At 51.4% G+C, this 18,387-nt stretch overlaps 1 protein-coding gene across 3 annotated transcripts in view; it reads right to left on the minus strand.

The window, feature by feature from the left end:
• ttn.1 (titin, tandem duplicate 1) overlaps positions 1 to 18,387 on the minus strand; it is a 166,829-nt gene that overhangs the window by 69,132 nt on the left and 79,310 nt on the right. For all 3 annotated transcript variants that reach the window (XM_083777357.1, XM_083777356.1, XM_083777358.1), the window contains 36 exons: positions 18,197 to 18,365; positions 17,761 to 18,030; positions 17,079 to 17,345; positions 16,610 to 16,888; positions 16,052 to 16,454; positions 15,828 to 15,952; positions 15,466 to 15,732; positions 14,797 to 15,066; positions 14,232 to 14,531; positions 13,548 to 13,850; positions 13,084 to 13,271; positions 12,594 to 12,708; positions 12,196 to 12,483; positions 11,835 to 11,986; positions 11,281 to 11,428; positions 10,947 to 11,124; positions 10,709 to 10,830; positions 10,251 to 10,538; positions 9,794 to 10,090; positions 9,479 to 9,665; positions 9,252 to 9,367; positions 8,562 to 8,861; positions 7,995 to 8,294; positions 7,773 to 7,878; positions 7,458 to 7,654; positions 6,832 to 7,143; positions 6,248 to 6,526; positions 5,489 to 5,788; positions 4,974 to 5,276; positions 4,650 to 4,843; positions 4,097 to 4,280; positions 3,606 to 3,908; positions 2,942 to 3,241; positions 2,637 to 2,755; positions 2,275 to 2,452; positions 114 to 1,928 (listed from right to left, as the gene is read on the minus strand). In XM_083777357.1, coding sequence (XP_083633483.1) covers positions 114 to 1,928; positions 2,275 to 2,452; positions 2,637 to 2,755; positions 2,942 to 3,241; positions 3,606 to 3,908; positions 4,097 to 4,280; positions 4,650 to 4,843; positions 4,974 to 5,276; positions 5,489 to 5,788; positions 6,248 to 6,526; positions 6,832 to 7,143; positions 7,458 to 7,654; positions 7,773 to 7,878; positions 7,995 to 8,294; positions 8,562 to 8,861; positions 9,252 to 9,367; positions 9,479 to 9,665; positions 9,794 to 10,090; positions 10,251 to 10,538; positions 10,709 to 10,830; positions 10,947 to 11,124; positions 11,281 to 11,428; positions 11,835 to 11,986; positions 12,196 to 12,483; positions 12,594 to 12,708; positions 13,084 to 13,271; positions 13,548 to 13,850; positions 14,232 to 14,531; positions 14,797 to 15,066; positions 15,466 to 15,732; positions 15,828 to 15,952; positions 16,052 to 16,454; positions 16,610 to 16,888; positions 17,079 to 17,345; positions 17,761 to 18,030; positions 18,197 to 18,365 — 9,922 coding nt within the window. The remainder of the gene's footprint in view (positions 1 to 113; positions 1,929 to 2,274; positions 2,453 to 2,636; positions 2,756 to 2,941; positions 3,242 to 3,605; positions 3,909 to 4,096; positions 4,281 to 4,649; positions 4,844 to 4,973; positions 5,277 to 5,488; positions 5,789 to 6,247; positions 6,527 to 6,831; positions 7,144 to 7,457; positions 7,655 to 7,772; positions 7,879 to 7,994; positions 8,295 to 8,561; positions 8,862 to 9,251; positions 9,368 to 9,478; positions 9,666 to 9,793; positions 10,091 to 10,250; positions 10,539 to 10,708; positions 10,831 to 10,946; positions 11,125 to 11,280; positions 11,429 to 11,834; positions 11,987 to 12,195; positions 12,484 to 12,593; positions 12,709 to 13,083; positions 13,272 to 13,547; positions 13,851 to 14,231; positions 14,532 to 14,796; positions 15,067 to 15,465; positions 15,733 to 15,827; positions 15,953 to 16,051; positions 16,455 to 16,609; positions 16,889 to 17,078; positions 17,346 to 17,760; positions 18,031 to 18,196; positions 18,366 to 18,387) is intronic.

The raw sequence follows: 18,387 nt of genomic DNA on the forward strand, positions 1-18,387 counted from the left end.
ACTTAAGTACAGTAATTCAATGACTATCCACCACTGCCTAAAGGTAGTGTTAAGTGATTATTTACTTGTTTCGTTGTTAAAAGGAAACGTTTCTTTATAACAGTTCTACTCACTGCATGGATCTGCGGCGAAGCGGGTCCCCGAGGACTCGCTGTGAGGTCCTATGCCCGCGGCGTTGCTCGCCGCCACGCGGAACTGGTACTCGGTGCCCTCGATGAGCTTCAGCACGGTGTACTGCAGGCCCTTCACGGCGGGCTTGGTTATGGGCGCTCGGTTGCAGCGACCCCAGTACACGGCGCCCCGCTCCCTCTTCTCCAGCCAGTAGCCCTGGATGGTGGAGCCGCCGTTGTCCAGCGGAGGCTGCCAGGTGATGGTCATGGTGGTGGCGGTGCCGGAGATGATCTTGGGGAAGCGTGGCGGTCCGGGCAGGCCGAAGGGGTCCCTCAGCTCGACCTTCTCGGAGTCGCAGCCGTCGCTGGTTCCGAACTTGTTCTGGGCCTTGATCCGGAACTGGTACTGGCCCTTGTCGTTCAGCTTGTACACGCCGAATCTCCTGTCGATCAGGTTGATGGTGACGACCTCAAAGTCGGACTTCTTCTTGCTGGCGTCTCTCTTCTCCACGATGTAGTTGGTGATGTCGCTGCCGCCGTTGTCCGCCGGCGTGTCCCACATCAGGTAGCACGAGTCGGCCTTGATGTCGGACACCACGACGTTCCTGGGAGGGAGGGGCCTGTCCAGGACGTTCACGCTGATGACGTGCTGGGCTCTTCCCCAGCAGTTCTCCGCCATCAGCTTGTAGTTCCCAGTGTCCACTCTGACGGTCTGCGCCAGGGCGACCTTGGTCTTCTGAGTGGTTCTGTTCACCTCCTCCAGTTCCACGCTGAGTATCTCGTCATCTTCCTTAGGGACCAGGGGAACCTCGTCCTTCACCCACTGCAGAGTGGGCAGAGGGAGTCCGACCACCTCGGCGGGGATGTCGATGCCTGCGCCCCTCCTTACCTCGATCTTGTTGTTCTTGAAGTACTTGAGTATGGTGATGGCGGGCTTCAGCTCATCGTCCTGGATCTTGACGCTGATGGACTTGGAGGGGTCTCCGTTGCCGACCTCGTTGACGGCTGTGACGCGGAAGTCATACTCCATGTTCTCCGACAGGTTCTCCAGGGTGCCGCAGCACTCCGTGAAGATCTTGCGGCTGGCGGACTCGTACTCGGTGCTGTCAGACCTCATCTTCTCCACCAGGTAGCCCGTGATGGGGCTGCCTCCGTCCGACATGGGCGGCTCCCAGGCCAGGTCCAACGTGGTCTTGCCCTTGTCGGTGAGGTGCAGCTTCTCCGGAGCCGAGGGCGTTCTTTTGGCATCCACGGCCAGGATGGGCCCGATGACGGCGGGCGCTCCGTCGCCAAACTTGTTCCGGGCGATGACCTGGATGTCGTACTCCTCTCCGACCAGCAGGCCCTGGACGTCGCACTTGCAGGAGGCCGTCTCGACGGGCTGGCGGAACAGCTTCATCTTGGCGTCCTTCTTGGTCACCTCGTAGCCGATGATGTCGCTGCCTCCGTTGTCCAGTGGGTCGGACCAGGTGATGACGATGTTCTTCTTGGTGACAATGATGGCCTTCAGGTCCACCACGGGTCCCGGGACGTCCAGAACGTCCACGCGTGTCTCCACGGTCTTGGTTCCCTCGCTGTTGGTTCCGCAGATCTTGTAGACACCCGTTTCGCCCCGGATGGCCTTCTTGATGAACAGGACGCTGTCGTCTCCCTGCGTCTCGATGACCATCCTCTCAGGGTCGGTGTCCGCCTCGTCCTTGGTCCACTTGACCTCCGGTTGGGGCCGGCCCTTCACCACGGCCGGGAGCCTCAGGGAATCTTGCGCTCGGATGATCACGCCACTCCTCACGGTGATGTCCAGCTCCACGAACGGAGGTTCTGGTGGTGAGAAGACGAGAGAGAGAAACCAGATATTAGTCGTTGAGATCACCTGTCATAGTACAAAAGTATTGGTATCTACAGTAAATGTACTTAAAGTACCAAATATAGAAAGCACTCATTATGCAGAATGTCTCGTTTCAACTTTTCAAATGTATAACTTTTTTTTTTGAAAATGGCAGATCTACAAGCTCACGATGTGTCTAATATCATGATATGGATATATTATTGATACTAGGGATGTCCCGATCCCGTTTTTATTATTTTGAAAATGACGTGATCGGCCCTGATTTCCGATCACGTGACCGGATTGGGTCAACCCTAGTAGACAGAGGCAGATTAGCACCTGTTGGTTCTTTGATTTGGACGTCCTCTGTGACTCCGGGCGTTCCGGGCCCGGCGTCGTTCATGGCCATGACCCTGAAGGTGTAGTCGGCGCCTTCCTTCAGTCCGGTCACCGTGTAGGTCAGATCCTTACACCTGAACTCAGTGCAGCGAGTCCAGTCCTTCTCCCCGACCAGCACCTGGACACACACACACACACACACACACACACACACACAGGTCAACACAGGACCAAACACTTCTCTACAGGTTGTAAACAAAAATGCAGTTGACCACTGATTGTCGAACAAATAATGTTTTTGTTTTTTTGTTTTCTCCATGCACGTTCTCCACAAGGTCTATTTTCTTGTAAAACAAAAGTACCTTCTCAATGTGGTAGCCAGTGATTTCCCCTCCTCCGTTGTAGATGGGGGGCTTCCAGGCCAGGACCACAGAGTCCTTGAGAATGTCCACGATCCTTGGTATGGGAGGTCCGGCGGGCACTGTGAAAACGTAGCTCTGTGTTTAGACAACGTCCTCAAATGCATTTCCTCAAGAGACTATGACTAAAACTAAAATAAACATCTGCAGTGAAAATCAACACTGTGTATACGGTACGGTATATAAAAAAAAGGCGCCCCGGGGGGGGGGGGGGGGGGGTGCGGGGGGGGGGGTTATATTATACGTACTGATGGCGTCCATGGCGACCACCTTGTCGGTGGGAACGCTGAAGGGTCCGGGTCCCGCCAGGTTCTCGGCGCAGACCCTGAAGTTGTAGGTGAGACCCTCCTGGAGGTCGGGAACCCTCAGCTCCAGGTTGTTGATGAGCTGGCGGTTGACGCGGGTCCAGTGCTTGCTGTTCACCTCCTTGCGCTCCACCCAGTAGCCCAGGATGGGGCTGCCGTTGTCCTTGGGCTCGTGCCACGAGATCTTGGTGGTGCTGGCCGTCACGTCCAGGACCCTGGGCGTGTTGGGGGCGTCCGGAGGGTCTGAGGGAGGAGGAGGAGGAGGAGGAGAAGCAAAGATTTGAGTTAAAAAAAAAACATTATTATTATTCCAAAACTTTTCAAAAAAAAAAAAAACATTCCCAAAAAATCATTCATTAAAAATAAATGTATTTTTGAAGTAATGTCATGAATAAATAAAAGAAAAAATCTAAGAAATTCCATAAATTAGAAAACAAAACAAAAGAATAGATTGGGTCCATCTATTTTATCTTCTGTGTCACGGGCTAAAAGGTTTGGGAACCACCGATGTAAATCATGTAAAGAAATATCACATGTTGTGCTCCTCTACTAGGGCTATTGTATGAGTAAAATGAAAACAATAACGTGAGACACCAAGAATACATACCGAACTGGTTCCTAGCGACCACGGGCTCGGTGATGTATTGACGTCCGGGGCCACACTTGTTCTCGGCGGTCACCCTGAAGATGTACTCCTTGCCCTCGATGAGCTTGGTCACGGGGCAGCTGGTGCCCAACACCGTGGAGCTGACCGTGATCCAGCCGATCTCGTCGCTCTTGTTGTCCTTCTTCTCCACCACGTAGTTGATGATCTCCGAGCCGCCGTCGTCCTCCGGCGCCTCCCAGAGGCACAGCACGGACGTGTTGCGGATCTCGTCGAAGGTGGCGTTCTGCGGCTGGCCCGGGACGTCTGCGTATAGCGAGGACGACAACGCGGCACACAGCGTTTAGGGGTTGTCGCAATTGTTAGTTAATAGAACTAATCGAATTACATTTCATTATTAGAAATAATCGCTGATAAAATGACTGATAGCTTCCGCCCTTACATACACTGAAATCAATCAGTTGAAACATGAAGACATGGACTAGAAGTGTTACCTAGGACGTTGACGTCACAGGTGGCAGAGGCCTTGCCGTGGGTGTTTGACACCTGGATGGTGAACTTCCCGTGGTCCTTCCTCACCGTCTCGCGGACCATCAGCGCTGCCTTGCCCTTCTTGGTGGCGTCCAGACCCAGACGCTCTTTCAGCGGGGCCACAAACACCTCTGGCTCCTCGGGAACCTTTAATAGATCAATCAATCAATCAATCAATCAATCAATATATCAATCTATAATTCAACTTCATTTAAAAGTACAATATTACAATGAATGGATGGTGTACTTAATGTGCATATTTTAAAATGAGAACAGTGGTTCTCAAACCCCCCGTCTAAATGATGTATAGTTAATAGGAACCAAATGGACCCTCACGGATCTATAACTCAAATGGAACCAATGGCGTCCAATCGCCCCATACATGGTCTAATCCCCCAAAAAACTGGTGAATCCTAGAAATGATCAAGTCCGACAACCACTGAATTAGAAAGTACAATAAAGCCTTCACTTGAAACCGCTATGAGATGAATGAATAAATAAAAGTAAATTTCGAACCGCTGCCGCGGTCTTCTTCTTCTTCTTCTTGACCACGGGGCCGGTCTTCTTGGTGGGGTCCTTAGTGACGTCCTCGTCGTTCCTCAGCCAGCTGATCTTGGGGTAAGGGTATCCAGACACGTAGGCGTTCAGGAGCATCTCCTCTCCCTTCTTCACGCACAGCACGGCCTGGCGGAGAGACACCGTTGGCTTTTCTGCAATGCAAATACAGACAGAAAATAGCGATTAAAGCAAAAACTAATTGTCTCCCTAGGGAGGTCCTCGAGACTAGACTAAATATAGGACTATTGGTAATTTTGTCAACGAATGAAAACATGGTCATACCGATGGGGTCGGCGACGGTGCAGGGCTGTGAGCTGCGCGACGGCTCGCTGACGCCCGCCGCGTTCTCTGCCCGGACGCGGAACTGGTACTCCATGCCCTCGTCGACGTCGGTGACCACGTAGCTGAAGCCGGGGACCAGGTCCTTGTTGACGCGCTCGTAGCGGTCCCCGTCCTTGGGGATCTTCTCCAGCACGTAGCCCGTGATGGGACAGCCGCCGTCGTACTCGGGCGCCTTCCAGGTGACGGTGATGGACTTGAAGCACGGGTCTATGCACGCCACCTCGATGGGAGGGTCCGGTTTCTCTGTTGTTGTGGTGGTGGTGGGAGGAGGGGAGGATAGGATCAGTGATATTCACACAAAGAGTGGTGGACAACAGTACTCGCATGATTTTTTTTACAATACTGCAATGTAGAAATGCTATGTTACAAGTGGAAGTCTGTGATTTACCGTATCACCATATCGCCCACCCCTAACTTAACTGCAATGTTAATTCACAATAACCAGCCGCACTTACGTTTGACCTCCTGGCAGAAGATGGAGGTGGTCAGTGCCAGGTACTCGCCGCCGCCGCACTTGTTGACGGCCTTGACCCGGAAGTAGTACTCGCAGTTGAGGTACAGGTCCTTGATGACGGCGGTGAGCACCAGCTCGCAGGAGAACACGGGCACGAAGGTCTTCTTGGAGGCCTCGCGGCGCTCCACCGTGTAGCTGGTGACGGGCGAGTTGCCGTCGAAGTCGGGCGCCTCCCAGCTCACCCGCACCGTGTTCTTGGTGGCCTCGCTGGCGCTGATGTCCTTGCAGGGTCCGGGAACGCCTAGAGAGGACACGCACGCACAGATAGTAAGAAAGAAAAGTTAAATAATAATGTCAAAACTCAAATTAGTATTAGCCAATTACTTGACTACTACTACTCCTCTCATAATATATATATAGCATTCATTAAATTAGCATTTGATACTGTATGTAGTAACGCTTCTTTAGATTGTGTCTCCTGGTTTTGGGGGGGAACGGAAGGCGGGGCTTTTCAGGGTAAAATCTCCCATATCTGCTGGCCCTCTAGCGCTTGCTGTACATTTTGAAAGATGCTGGCGGCATCCAAATTGTTAAGTGCCATTTAACTCAGAAGACAAACGTAACCCAATGGACCGGAGTGTACAGTATATCTGAATAATTGTAACTGTATGAAAACTTTGAAAAGGTGACATGTAATCCCATGAGGGATGGATGGGCCATGAGGTCGCATAATTCATTCATTCATTCGTGTATTCCGTACCGATGACTTTGACGTTGACGGTTCCGGTGACCGAGCCCAGTGGGTTGGTCAGGGTCATCTTGTATTCGCCGGCGTCGGTGTGCACGCACTTGAGCAGCTCCATCTGGGCGCGGTTGTGCGTGACGTCCATGCCGTGCCGGTCGTCGTCCTCCAGCTCCGTTTCGCCCTTGTGCCACACCATGACGGGCGTGGGGATGGCGTGGTACGGGATGTCGAACACCAGCTTCTCGTCTTCCACCACGATCATGTCGTCGGCGTCCCACTTCATGGTGGGCGCGCCTGTTCAGACAGGACAATCGGAATCGACGTTATTTTATATTGTCACGTAGTATGTTTTACGAGTGAAATAGTGGGTGATTTTTTTTTTGTGCATATAGTTCCTGTAATTATTTTCCCAAGAAAACAAAGAAAGGGAATAAGAGAGAGAGGGGGGTGGGGGGTGAAGAGTTCATGGCAGGAATGAAGAAAGTTTGAGTGCTTTTAAATCATTATTATTATAATAATAAATATCATTATTATTATTGTCAAAGTGTGTGCATGAGTGTGTGCACGCATGTGTGTGAGTGTGAGTTTGTTGCACGTACAGTCGGGGTCCTTGGTGGAGACCTTGTCGGACATGGCCGAGGGTTCGCTGATGCCCACGGCGTTGATGGCGATCACCCTGATGAAGTAGTTCTTCTCGTCCTTGATCTGGTCCGAGCCGATGCGGAGCGCGCGGTCCTTGAGGGGCCGCGGCGTGACGCGCTGCCACTTGAGCTCGGGCCGCGCCTCGGCCACCTCCACGTAGTAGCCGGTGATGGGGCTGCCCCCGTCCTTCTCCGGGACCTTCCAGTTCACCGTGATGTGCTCCCGACTCGAGTCCGGGATCGCCAAGTCCATGGGCGGAGAAGGAACGCCTGGGAGAGGAGAGGAATGACATGTAAATGCATGCAAAATACCTTAGTCGACAAAACCAACTGTAGATTTGGTTTAGTTGACTCAAATTAGACTAACACTAAAACATTTCAGATTACTAAAATATGACAAAAAACTAAGTACAAATGTACTCAAAAGACTATGACTAAAAGTTAATTATCGCGTGCTGTCAAAATCAACACTCCTTATTGCACAGGTTTGTTGATATCGCTCCTGTCGTTCGATACGTATTATAAGAAGTGATCTTGTTGAATTGAAGTTGATCTCATTAGCTGAGTGAAGCGGCGGGCCTCACCTTTTCCGTCCTCGATGGTGAAGATCTCGGTGGGTTCGCTGGGCTCGCCCGCTCCGGCCTCGTTCTCCGCTCGCACCTGGAACTGCACTTCGGAGCCCTCCTCCACCTCGGTCACTCTGAACGTGGTGTTCTTGTCCGGAGTCTTACACACCTTCAGCCAGCGCGTCGAAGTCTTCTCCTTCTTCTCTATCACGTACCTGCAAAACACCAAGGCCACTCTTAAACCTGCTCTCAAATGTTATGATGTATTACGATTTTGTTATTGATTTTTCTTTTTTTACTATGATTGTGAAGTGTCGTCTCATGTTGCCTTACTTAAGGACAGGTCGTCCACCGATGCTCTTGGGTGGTTCCCACTTGAGCTCCACGTATTTCTTAGTGACCTCGGCCGCGATAAGGTTGATGGGTGGTCCGGGAGTCGCTGCACAGCGAAAGATTCAATATTAATGGACGACAACCAAAAGGTTTCAGATAAACCACCAAACGATTAAATACATACAAATTCAACACGTGAATCGCTAAGTCGCTGATACTCACTGAAGGTATCCTTAGCCAGGACCGAGTCCTCCAGCTCGATGTATTCTCCCTGGCCGGCCTTGTTTTCGGCGGCCACCCTGAACAGGTAGAGGGCGCCCTCGTTGAGCGGCGCCACCGTGTACTTGAGCTCCTTGACCGTGGTGTCCACGGCCGTCCAGGTCTTGCGCTTCACGTCCCTCTTCTCCACCACGTAGTTGGTGATGGGGGAGCCTCCGTCGCACTGCGGAGCCTGCCAGGTCAGGTCGGCGCTCGTCTTGGTCACGTTGCTCACGTGCAGGAACAGCGGGGCGTCTGGCGGCGCTGTGGAGCACAGAGAGGGGGGGTGGAGATCAGCGGGTGGAAGAAGTACTCTGACAGTATGAAATAATGTTTCGTTTTGTGTATGTTCCGGTGCCAAAAAAAAGCTATTTTTTTTTTATTATTGTTTTCATTTTGTCAAACTAAGTTCTGATTATTATTTGTTTGTTTGTTTTGTTTTGTCTGTAACCGACATAAACTATCGTCACAATGATTTGCATGAGATTTAATCCTCGAAAAGTGTCAGTGATCATGACGGCATTGACTCACAGAGTTTCTCCTGACAGATGACGGGGTCGCAGGGGTCGCTGGGCTCGCTCTCCCCGGCCTTGTTGAAGGCCCTCACTCTGAAGGCGTACTCCTGCTTCTCCACCAGACCCTTGAGGACGTGCTCCGTGTAAGGCACGTCCTCCGGGAGACGGATCCACTCCTCGTTGCCCGTCTTCTGGAACTCGACGATGTAGCCCTCGATCTTGGCGCCACCGTCGTGCTCGGGCCGGTTCCACTGCAGTCCGATGGAGGTCTTGGCGGTCTCCTTGACCACGGGTTTACCGGGAGCCCACGGAGGATCTGCCAAAAGCAAAGACGATTTAATTATCTGACCGTTAAGGCTATGATGTGAAGAAGGGTTGGCCCCGATCAGGTCATTTTCAAATTATCTGAATCGGATGGGAGCAAAAAAAATCAAATCAAAAACAAAAAAAACGGGACATCCCTATAGCATCAATATTAACGTCTAACGTTGTTAGACTGGATATTGTTTGTGATTTTGGATATTGTACTATTGTGAGATATGGCATAAGTGTCCTATAAAAATATAAATATCGGGAAAAATCGGTATCGGCAGATACTCAAAATTAAATCATCAGAATGGGATCGGGTAATAAGTTTCATCTGGTCACAGAGAGAACAGAGCAAAGCAGTCAGTCAGTCTGGAGAATTGATGTGTGACATCCTTACCAACTGGATCTTTGATCATGATGGGATCTGTCTCAACGCTGGGCTTTCCGGGACCGGCCAGATTCTCGGCCAGAACACGGAAGCGGATCTTCTGCTTGGTGGGGAGACCTTTCACCCTGGAAAAAAAAACAAAAAACACAACATTAGCTTAGTCTGAATGAATGACCTGGGGCAAGGAAAGTAAGTGTTAAATATCTCTATATTCTGATAGTGGGCGCTCTTTTCACCTGAAGGTGGTGTCCTTGATGGGTAGCTTGTTGCATCTGATCCATTTGTCAGCCTCCGGGTCGAACTTCTCCACCCAGTATCCGGTGATGGGACTTCCGCCGTCCTCGTCGGGCTCGATCCAGCTCAATGTCACGGCGTCCTTGGCGATGTCGGCGGGAGTCACCCTGATCGGAGCGCCGGGCGAGTCTGAAAACATGTCACACGTACACGCGGTTAGATAAAAAGACACACCAGGACTTTCCTGTTGAATCCATAGAATTGTTGAAGAGTGTCTTTTTTGTTTGTTTGTTTGTTTGTTGGAAACCACTGCTCACCGAAGGAGAACTTGGCGATGATGGGCACGTGCTCGGCGGGCTCTCCGATCCCGTACTGGTTTTCAGCACTGACGCGGAACACGTACTCCTTGAGGGGCGTCAGCTTGACGGCGTTGAAGGTGGTGTGCTTCACCGTGGCCGACAGCTTCACCCACTCCTCCTTGTCCGTCTGGCGCCGCTCCACGATGTAGTTGGCGATGGGCGAGCCGCCATCGTCCCGAGGCGGGTTCCAGGCCAACACGCAGCTCTCGTTGGTGATGTCGGAGAGGTCGAATGCGGCGGGAGGGCCGGGCTTGTCTGCAAAGAGGACGGGGTTATTAATATTATTATTATAATTAGGCATGTAACGACAACTCACGATACGATTCAAATTAAAATGCTAGCTTCACGATTACTTTCCTCTTTATTATTATTTATGCTCTTGTATGTATCGACAATATGAAAACCACAGTGTTACCGAGGATGTTGACGTCGATGGTAGCGGTGGCTCTTCCGCACGCGTTGGAGGCCTCAATGATGTAGGTGGCGCTGTCGCCTCGCGTGGTGTTGGCGATGGACAGCTTGGAGGTGCCCGGCTGCGTGTCGATGGCGATGCGATCGTCCGCCTTCAGCACCAGGTCGGCCTTGGTCCACTTCACCACGGGGTCCGGCTTGCCCTTCACCTCGGCCGGGAGCTCGATCTTGGTCCCGGCGCGTGCCGTCAGACCGGCCAGCAGCTTCACGTCCAACTGGATCTCGGGAGGTTCTGGTGGGGGGGGGCGGAGAACGTGATGATTGATGGGAAGGAACGTCATGTTCTATTCATCTATTCATTTTGAATGAATCCGATACATTTCACTTACAATATAATCATATAATAGATTTTTGTTTAGTGGAAGACAAAAGTAAATACTATTAACGAAAATGCCATTTTACCTTTAGCATCAACAGCTTGAATCTCATCCGTGGCTTTGCATGGCCTGCTTGACCCAAGGCTGTTGTAGGCCTTCACGTGGTACGCGTACCACTGGCCCTCAGTCAGTCCTGTCACCTGCAACCTGCCAATGCAACAATAACACCACCCCGTTAGACTATACACCACTGACCCTGGGTCAGTCCCGTCACCTGCAACCTGCCAAGTTTTGTCAAAATCTGGACGGTGTTAACGTCTTACTTGAGTTCGGGCTGGGGCTCTCCGCACGGCTCCCACTTGTCAGTCCCTCGTTGGCACCTCTCCACGATGTAGCCCTTGACGTAAGAGCCCCCGTCGTAGCGGGGAGGGTCCCAGGACAGGAAGATTCCCTTGCCAGTCTTGTCTCTAAACTTCAAGCTCTCTGGTGGGTCGGGAACGGCTGGTGGGAGACACACACACACACACACACACGAGTCATACGAGATCTACAAGCTCACGATGTGTTGTCATACGAGATCTACAAGCTCACGATGTGTTGTCATACGAGATCTACAAGCTCACAATCAATCAATCAGTAATATGAATGGACACTCACTGGCGGGAGAGGAGACGTTGACGGGGTCGGTGTGATAGGCCGGCTCTCCGGGACCGCACTTGTTGCAGGCAGCCACGCTGAACAGATACTCTTTGCCTTCCATCACGTCCGTCACGGTGTGCTCCAGGTCCTGAACGCTGGTGGAGACCTGGACCGGCACAAACATTACATCAGCATCATTACAGTTAGAAGAGGCAATACCACAATGTAGAAACACTCTTTGAGTAAATGTCCTGTAGTCGAGAAACACCTTAACCCATTCTGACCGGGCACCCATTTTGGTGTCAGCATCATGTTATGCTTTAGCTATTTAAAAATAGCAGATCTACAAGCTCATATCGCGCCACCGAGTGGCGCGATACGAGCTTGTAGGTCTGCTATTTTTTGAAAAATCGAAGAGCGACTGACATTTTTAGAATCTGATCTCAGGTCAGAATGGGTTCATCAGACCAGTGTGTGTCCGGCGAAAACCTCGTATGAATCTGATCTCAGGTCAGAATGGGTTAAACGTCTTCAAAACATTCAAAAGGATCTCAGATCTACAAGCTGCCCACCTTGACCCAGGTCTTGCGGGACGTCTCCCTCTTCTCTATCTGGTAGTGGGTGACTGGACTTCCTCCGTCGTGTTCCGGAGCCTCCCACATCAAATGGACGTGGTGTCTGGTCACCTCTGCGATCTTGAAGTCCTTGGGAGAACTTGGCGCAGCTGTCGGTAAAATAAAATCACAGAGAATGTTGATGTTGATGTTGCTGATCGGAGACTGGAGAATGTACTTTGTTTGACCTCCATGCAAATCAAGTGACAACGTGAGTTTAACGTTGTTTAACGGCGTTTAATGCAATCAGATATACTTTAATGTTTGGATGTATGGGCTGTCAAGGCCAGAAAGTTGTTTTTTTGCCTAGACTCCTCACCGATGACATTGACGTCGATCTCTCCGGAGACGAAGTTCACGTCGTTCTCCAGGGTCAGCGTGTACGTGCCCTTGTCCGGCCGCAGGCTGGGGGTGATGGTCAGCTCCGTGTAGGTGGCCTTGGTCACCATGGACACACGCTCGTCGTTGGCGCTCAGCTCCTTGTCTCCGAAGGTCCACTTGGCGTTGGGCGTGGGGTACCCGGTGAGGGGCACGCGGATGGTCAGAGGGTAGGGCACGATCACCTCCAGGCCGTTCCTGAACGCGCTCAGGTCCATGCTTGGACCGGCTGAGGACGGAGACGGAGATTTAGTTTTATTATTTTTGCTAAAAATGCTGTGGTTATTGTTATGAAAACTCAATAATTGTTGTGAGTAAATGATCGGTTAGAGTTTTTACAGTGAGGGTCATCGGCCGCCAGGGGTCCTAGCTGTTCCGCTGGGTCTGACACTCCGGCAGCGTTCTCGGCAGACACTCTGTAGAATAGTTTCTGACCGGCCTTCAGTCCGGTCACCTGAAAACATACAACGCAGTTCAGTCAAATGTCGGCACGCGATGCACAGAATCCGTAATGCAATTCAATGCATCGACTTTTTGAGGGAGGGCGCTAGCAGCCCCTCCTATGCACAGCTTTGTGTGTATGAGCACGGAATGTGCTCAGCTGATTGGCTGAGCACGAGATGTGATGTATGGATATTGCTGTGTGTGATGCTGAAGAGTGCCCCTCACTTCACACGAGTGTGATATATTTACACCTGTAAACACGCAATAGGACAGTACAGTTGCTTCTCATTCACAATGCAGAATACTGTTTTGTGTGTGTGCGCATGTGTGTGTGCGTGTATGCACACGTGCGTGTGCATGCGTGCGCACGTGCGTGCGAGCGTACCCTGTATGTGAGGTCCTGGCAGAGTCTGGGGTTGCATCTCGTCCACTTGTAGATGCCTGCGTCACACCTCTCGATGATGTAGCCGGTGATCATGCTGCCGCCGTTACTGACCGGGGTCTCCCAGGTCAGAGTGATCGACTGCGCGTTCTGATCGCTGAAGTTGAAGTTCTGAGGAGGGCTGGGTCGATCTACACACACACAAAAAATCATTTGTTTTCAATTAATAGAAGATTCAGCTCTTTTTTTTTTATGTCTTGAAATGATAATTAAAAACAAAATCTAGGACACCAAAAAAATAAAGAGACCCATAAAATTGTGTCCGCGACCCACACATGGATCCTGACCCACTGTTTGGGAACCAATGATATAATATAGTTGTAATATAGTAGATATAATATAGTTGTTAATTTAGTTGCTGTCGTCAGGCGTTAATACAAATGTTCTGCGTGTTTCTGTCCTCTCACCGATGGGGTCCATGATCTTGACCGGGTCGGTGGCCAGGCTGGGCTTGCCGATGCCGGCCTTGTTCTCCGCGCGGACCCTGAAGATGTACTCCTTGTTCTCCACCACGTCGTTCAGCGCCGCCGTCAGCTCCTTGGCGCCGCACACCATGGCCGCCTCCCACTTCACCGACGTCCGGTCGCGCAGCTCGATGACGTAGGCCGTGATCTCGGAGCCGCCGTTGGACTTGGGCGGTTCCCAGACGAGGGTGGCGCCGTAGCGGTTCACCACGCTCACCTTGACGTTCTCGGGCGCGTCGGGCACCTCTGCGAGACAGGAAACGCATCATCACGTTACGTTGCATTACGTCACGTCACATTGTTGGCTGTGGTTTGAATCACACTCTTGGGTTCTTAAAGGTCTCATGACATTCATTTTAATCTATTTGTATTTTATTATTTAGGGTTTAATGACCTCAATTACACCCACACAACCTGAACATTCAGTGGATTTTCTGAATCCTTTTGAGTTCAATGAAAACAGGCAATAATCCCTCAACAGTGACACCTGCTGGCAAATTCTTATGTCATACATTATGGGATTTGTGGAGTATGTATATATGTGTGTTTGCGTACTTCTTCCTCCACTATATACATCAAAATTAGGAGACGGCGGTAAATAAATGCGAGTCTAGTTCCTTTGCTTACCGAACTTATTCTTGGCCTGCACGGCTTGGTCTGTGGCGACGATGGCGCCGCAGCCCACCCTGTTGCGCGCGCAGACCCTGAACAGGTACTTGTGCTCCCGGTTGAGGCCGCTGACGCAGTACTCGGGCGTGTCGGCGCGGTCCGTGGCCAGAGTCCAGGTCTTGCGCTTGATGTCGCGCCTCTCCACCACGTAGGCCACGATCTTGCTGCCGCCGTCGCTCTCGGGCTCGTCCCACGCCAGGCTGACCTCGCCGTCCGTCGTGTCCACCACTCGCAGGTTCTTCACGGGACCGGGGACGTCTGCAAAACGAGAGAATAAAATAAACATCCGTACGGCTCTGCAACCTCGCCACCCGCAGGGAGACGGGACAGCCAGGAATACAAATAGTCATCAAGAATCATACGTAAGCTAAGAACATAACAGTGGAATATCTATATAATGAGACTATGCGTTTACACTATGCTATAGTGTTATACATACAATTATATGTACTGTACATTACATAAGTTGAGCCTTTGCATTAGAGCTATTATCGATAGGCGATCCATTTAAGCGTGGCCTCACCGATGACGTCCAGATTAATGACGGCCTCTCCTTGTCCGTGTTTGTTCTTGATGACGACCCTGTAGCGTCCCTGGTGCTCCTTGGCGGGGCTCTTCAGACGGTACTCGGTCTTGTCGGTGGTGGTGTCGATGTTCTGGACCGGCAGGCTGGTTCCCTCGTAGAACCACTCCGCGTCGGCGCGGGGGTAGGCGTCGTAGGGCACCGCCATGACGAAGGGCTTTCCGGCGTCCGTCACCAGGTTCTGATCCGTGGTCTTGATCTTGGGGACAGCTATGAAAACACACGGGGAGAGGTTTAATACTTGGCGGTTCCCGTTCCGAGCCACCGCCCCCCAAACCCACCCCATGTGGGTCTTGTTGCATCATTAAGACCTGGAACACATCTTTTAACCACTTTAACCTATTGAAAAATAGCAGCTATACAAGTAGATCTGAATGAAAATGTGTGCAAAACTTTGAATATACCTAGATAATTTTTAAAGCAAACATTTGTAACTCAAATATTTGCTTCTGGGGGTCTCCCGGAACAACATCTTTTCAGATGGGGGTCCAAATACATACAATATTTTGGGTCCTTGACATGAAAAGGTTTGAGCGCCACTGCTATAGAAATGCAAGACATTTACAATCTGGTCTTAGGTCTCAATGGGTTAAAAACATCTTCACATACCTGCCAGTTCCAGCTTGGCCTTGGCGTCCTTGTCCTTGGCCACGATCCTGTACTCTCCCTGGTCGCGAGGTCTGATCTCGCACACCTGCAGACGGTGGACTTTGCCCTCGCTTATCATCTGGTATTTGTCTCCCTGGGCAATGACCATGTTGTTTCTCATCCACTTCACATCCACGCGGTCCTTGTTGAGCTCCACCTCGAACACGATGTCCGAGCCCGGAGGCTGGAACACGTCCTGGGGAGGTCTGACGATCTCCACCGGGGTCTCTGCATGTGGAGAGACACGGAACGTAAGCACTTCACGCAGAAATCACAAACCCTCAAAACGGAAACGGAGCGCCATAGGGAAATGAACGACTTGCCTTCAACAAAGAGCCTGGCCTTGGTCCTTCTGTCTTCGATGCCACAGGAGTATTCGCACTCGTCATCCGGTCTGCAATTCCTGATGATCAGTCTGCACGTATTGCCGTCTTTTTCCATTTGGTACCTGCAAAAAGAAATGGTGCATTGTGAGCTTGTAAATACGATTGTCCAACAACTCAGGGCTAGTTTACTAGTTTACAGAGGGCTAACTCGTGCTCCTTACCTGGTTCCTCTGATCTCCCGTCCCTCTCTGTACCATTTCACCGTAGTATCCTTGGTCACCGTGCAGGTGAACTCTGCGTCCTCGAACTCCATGATGGTCTGGTCTCTGAGCTGCGCTGCGAAGTCGGAGGGCGCCTCGCTGATGATCAGCTCGGCGGAGCACTTGTCGTCTCCGATGGAGGCCGTGTACTCGCCCTCGTCGCTCATGACGCAGTCCTTGATGATCAGCGTGTGTTTTTGTGCGTCCACCCTGCACACGATGCGCTTGCTGAGGGTCACCTCCTCTCCGGCTTTCGTCCACGCCACGGTGATATCCGGACGGCTGACCTTGCACACGAAGCTGATGGTCTTCTTCTCCTGGGTCTCGATGTCCTCAATGGGTTCCAGGAACTTCAGCTTCTCCGCTAAGAGGTTCACAGGACAACACAGGAAGCAGGTTTTTATTTATTTGATGGACGGGTATATAAATTGATTACACGAGGTCGTCATGAGGAGTAGGCTCGTCTTAAGGCGTTTAATGAGTACGACTGATACTGTTTTTCAGGGTGAATTCACTTACTCGCTACTTTAGCGGTGGCGGAGCCTTTGGCATTCTCTCCTCTGCTGTTGGTCAGGGTGATGGTGTAGCTGGCCTCGTCGGCCGTGCCGGCGCCTGTGATTCTCAGCGAGAAGACGTTGTCTCTCTGCAGCATGATGTACTTGCCGCTCTCGAACAGCGTCTCGTCGCTCTTCAGCCACTTGGCCTTGGCGTCGCCCGAGTTCACCTCGCAGTTGAAGATGATCTCGCCGCCCTCCTTCACCTCCACGTTTCGGATGGGGGTGACGATTCTCAGTTTCTCTGCAGAGCAGAGGGAACATGGGCACGCGTTGTTGACAAAGAGTCGGACAGAACAGAAGATTATGGGGCTCTAAAAGGCAGTGTTTCACAAACTTTTTTTAGCCCCGTGACCCACAAATGGGTCCCGACCCAGTGTTTGGGAACCAATGCCCAAACATAAGGCGTAACAGAAAGCAGAATAATGACTCACCGGTCACGACCAGGTTGGCCGACGCCTTGACGGCGCCGATCATGGCAATGAACGCCCCGTCGTCCTTCACCTCGCACGCCTTCACAACCAGAGATCTCCTCTTCCCGTCGCTGACAATGTCGTACTTTTCTCCCGACTGGAGCTCCTCCTTGCCTCTGAACCACTTGACTTCGTACGTCTCTTTGGACACGGAGCACACGAACTCGGCCTTCTCTCCCTCCACCACCTCCTGGCTCTGAGGCCTGGAGATGAACTCTGCGGCGAGCTCTGCAATGAAGCGGTACAGGAGAAGGGTCAGTTTGTTGGGAGGAAAAAGGCGCTACGCGTTTCATTTTATTTAATAAAGCTAATCTTCAAGCACCAAGTGGTACACCAATGGTACGCTTTAAGCTGTGGCCTGGGCCGGCTTAGCGGTCCAGGCACCTTGGCTGGTAATTTCGAGTCCCGATCCCGACTAACTTCACTGTGTCTTTCTCCCCGTTTCCTACTGTAAATCTATCAATAAAGGCAAAAAAGCCCCAAAAAATGAGTTAGTTAGTTTACATAAATGACTCCAAGGGCACTCTTCATGATGTTAAAAACCTTTAGTAAAAGACTAAAGGCTCCATTTTCGTCACCGCTAAACCCCTTATCCCTAAACTTCTTTGCCGGTGAAAACAGCGTTCTGATGTTGTTTTGTTACCGTTGAGTTTGAGCGTGGCCGTCGTCTTGATGCTGTCGCTCAGTCTGCAGTCGTACTCCCCGGCGTCCTCCATCCTCAGGTCCTGAATGATGAGGATCCTCTTCCTGGTGTCGGTCACATGCTCATACCGTCCGCCCTCGGGCAGCTCCTGGTCTCCTTTGTACCAGCGCACCTCCGCGCCCTCCTTCGACACCTCGCAGATCATCTTCACGCTGTCCGTCTCCGTTCCCTCCACGTTGAACAGGTTCTTGGTGAAGCTCGCGGCTTCCTCTGTGCGGTTTGGGGGGGGGGGGGGAGAGAACACGGGAGGGTCGTGAGGAACTGTTTAACGTGCTGTCAATGTCACGACTAAATCAATTAAATAATTAAATAAAATATCACGATCCTGACAGCCCTACGCGTAAAGAGTGAGCGAGAGAGAGAGCAAACGTCTTACCAACGACAGTGAGCATTCCAGAAGACTTGTTGGTCCTGGCGTCACATTCGTACTCGGCCTCGTCGTCGAACACCGACTTGTGGACGATGAGGACCCTCTGGACTCCCGTGGAGATGATCTCATACTTCTTACCCTTCCTGATCTCGGCTCCATCCCTGAACCAACGCACCTGGACAATAAGGGAAGAGTTA

This window comes from Protomyctophum parallelum, assembly GCF_964188405.1.
Source record: "Protomyctophum parallelum genome assembly, chromosome: 11".
Lineage (NCBI taxonomy): Eukaryota > Metazoa > Chordata > Actinopteri > Myctophiformes > Myctophidae > Protomyctophum > Protomyctophum parallelum.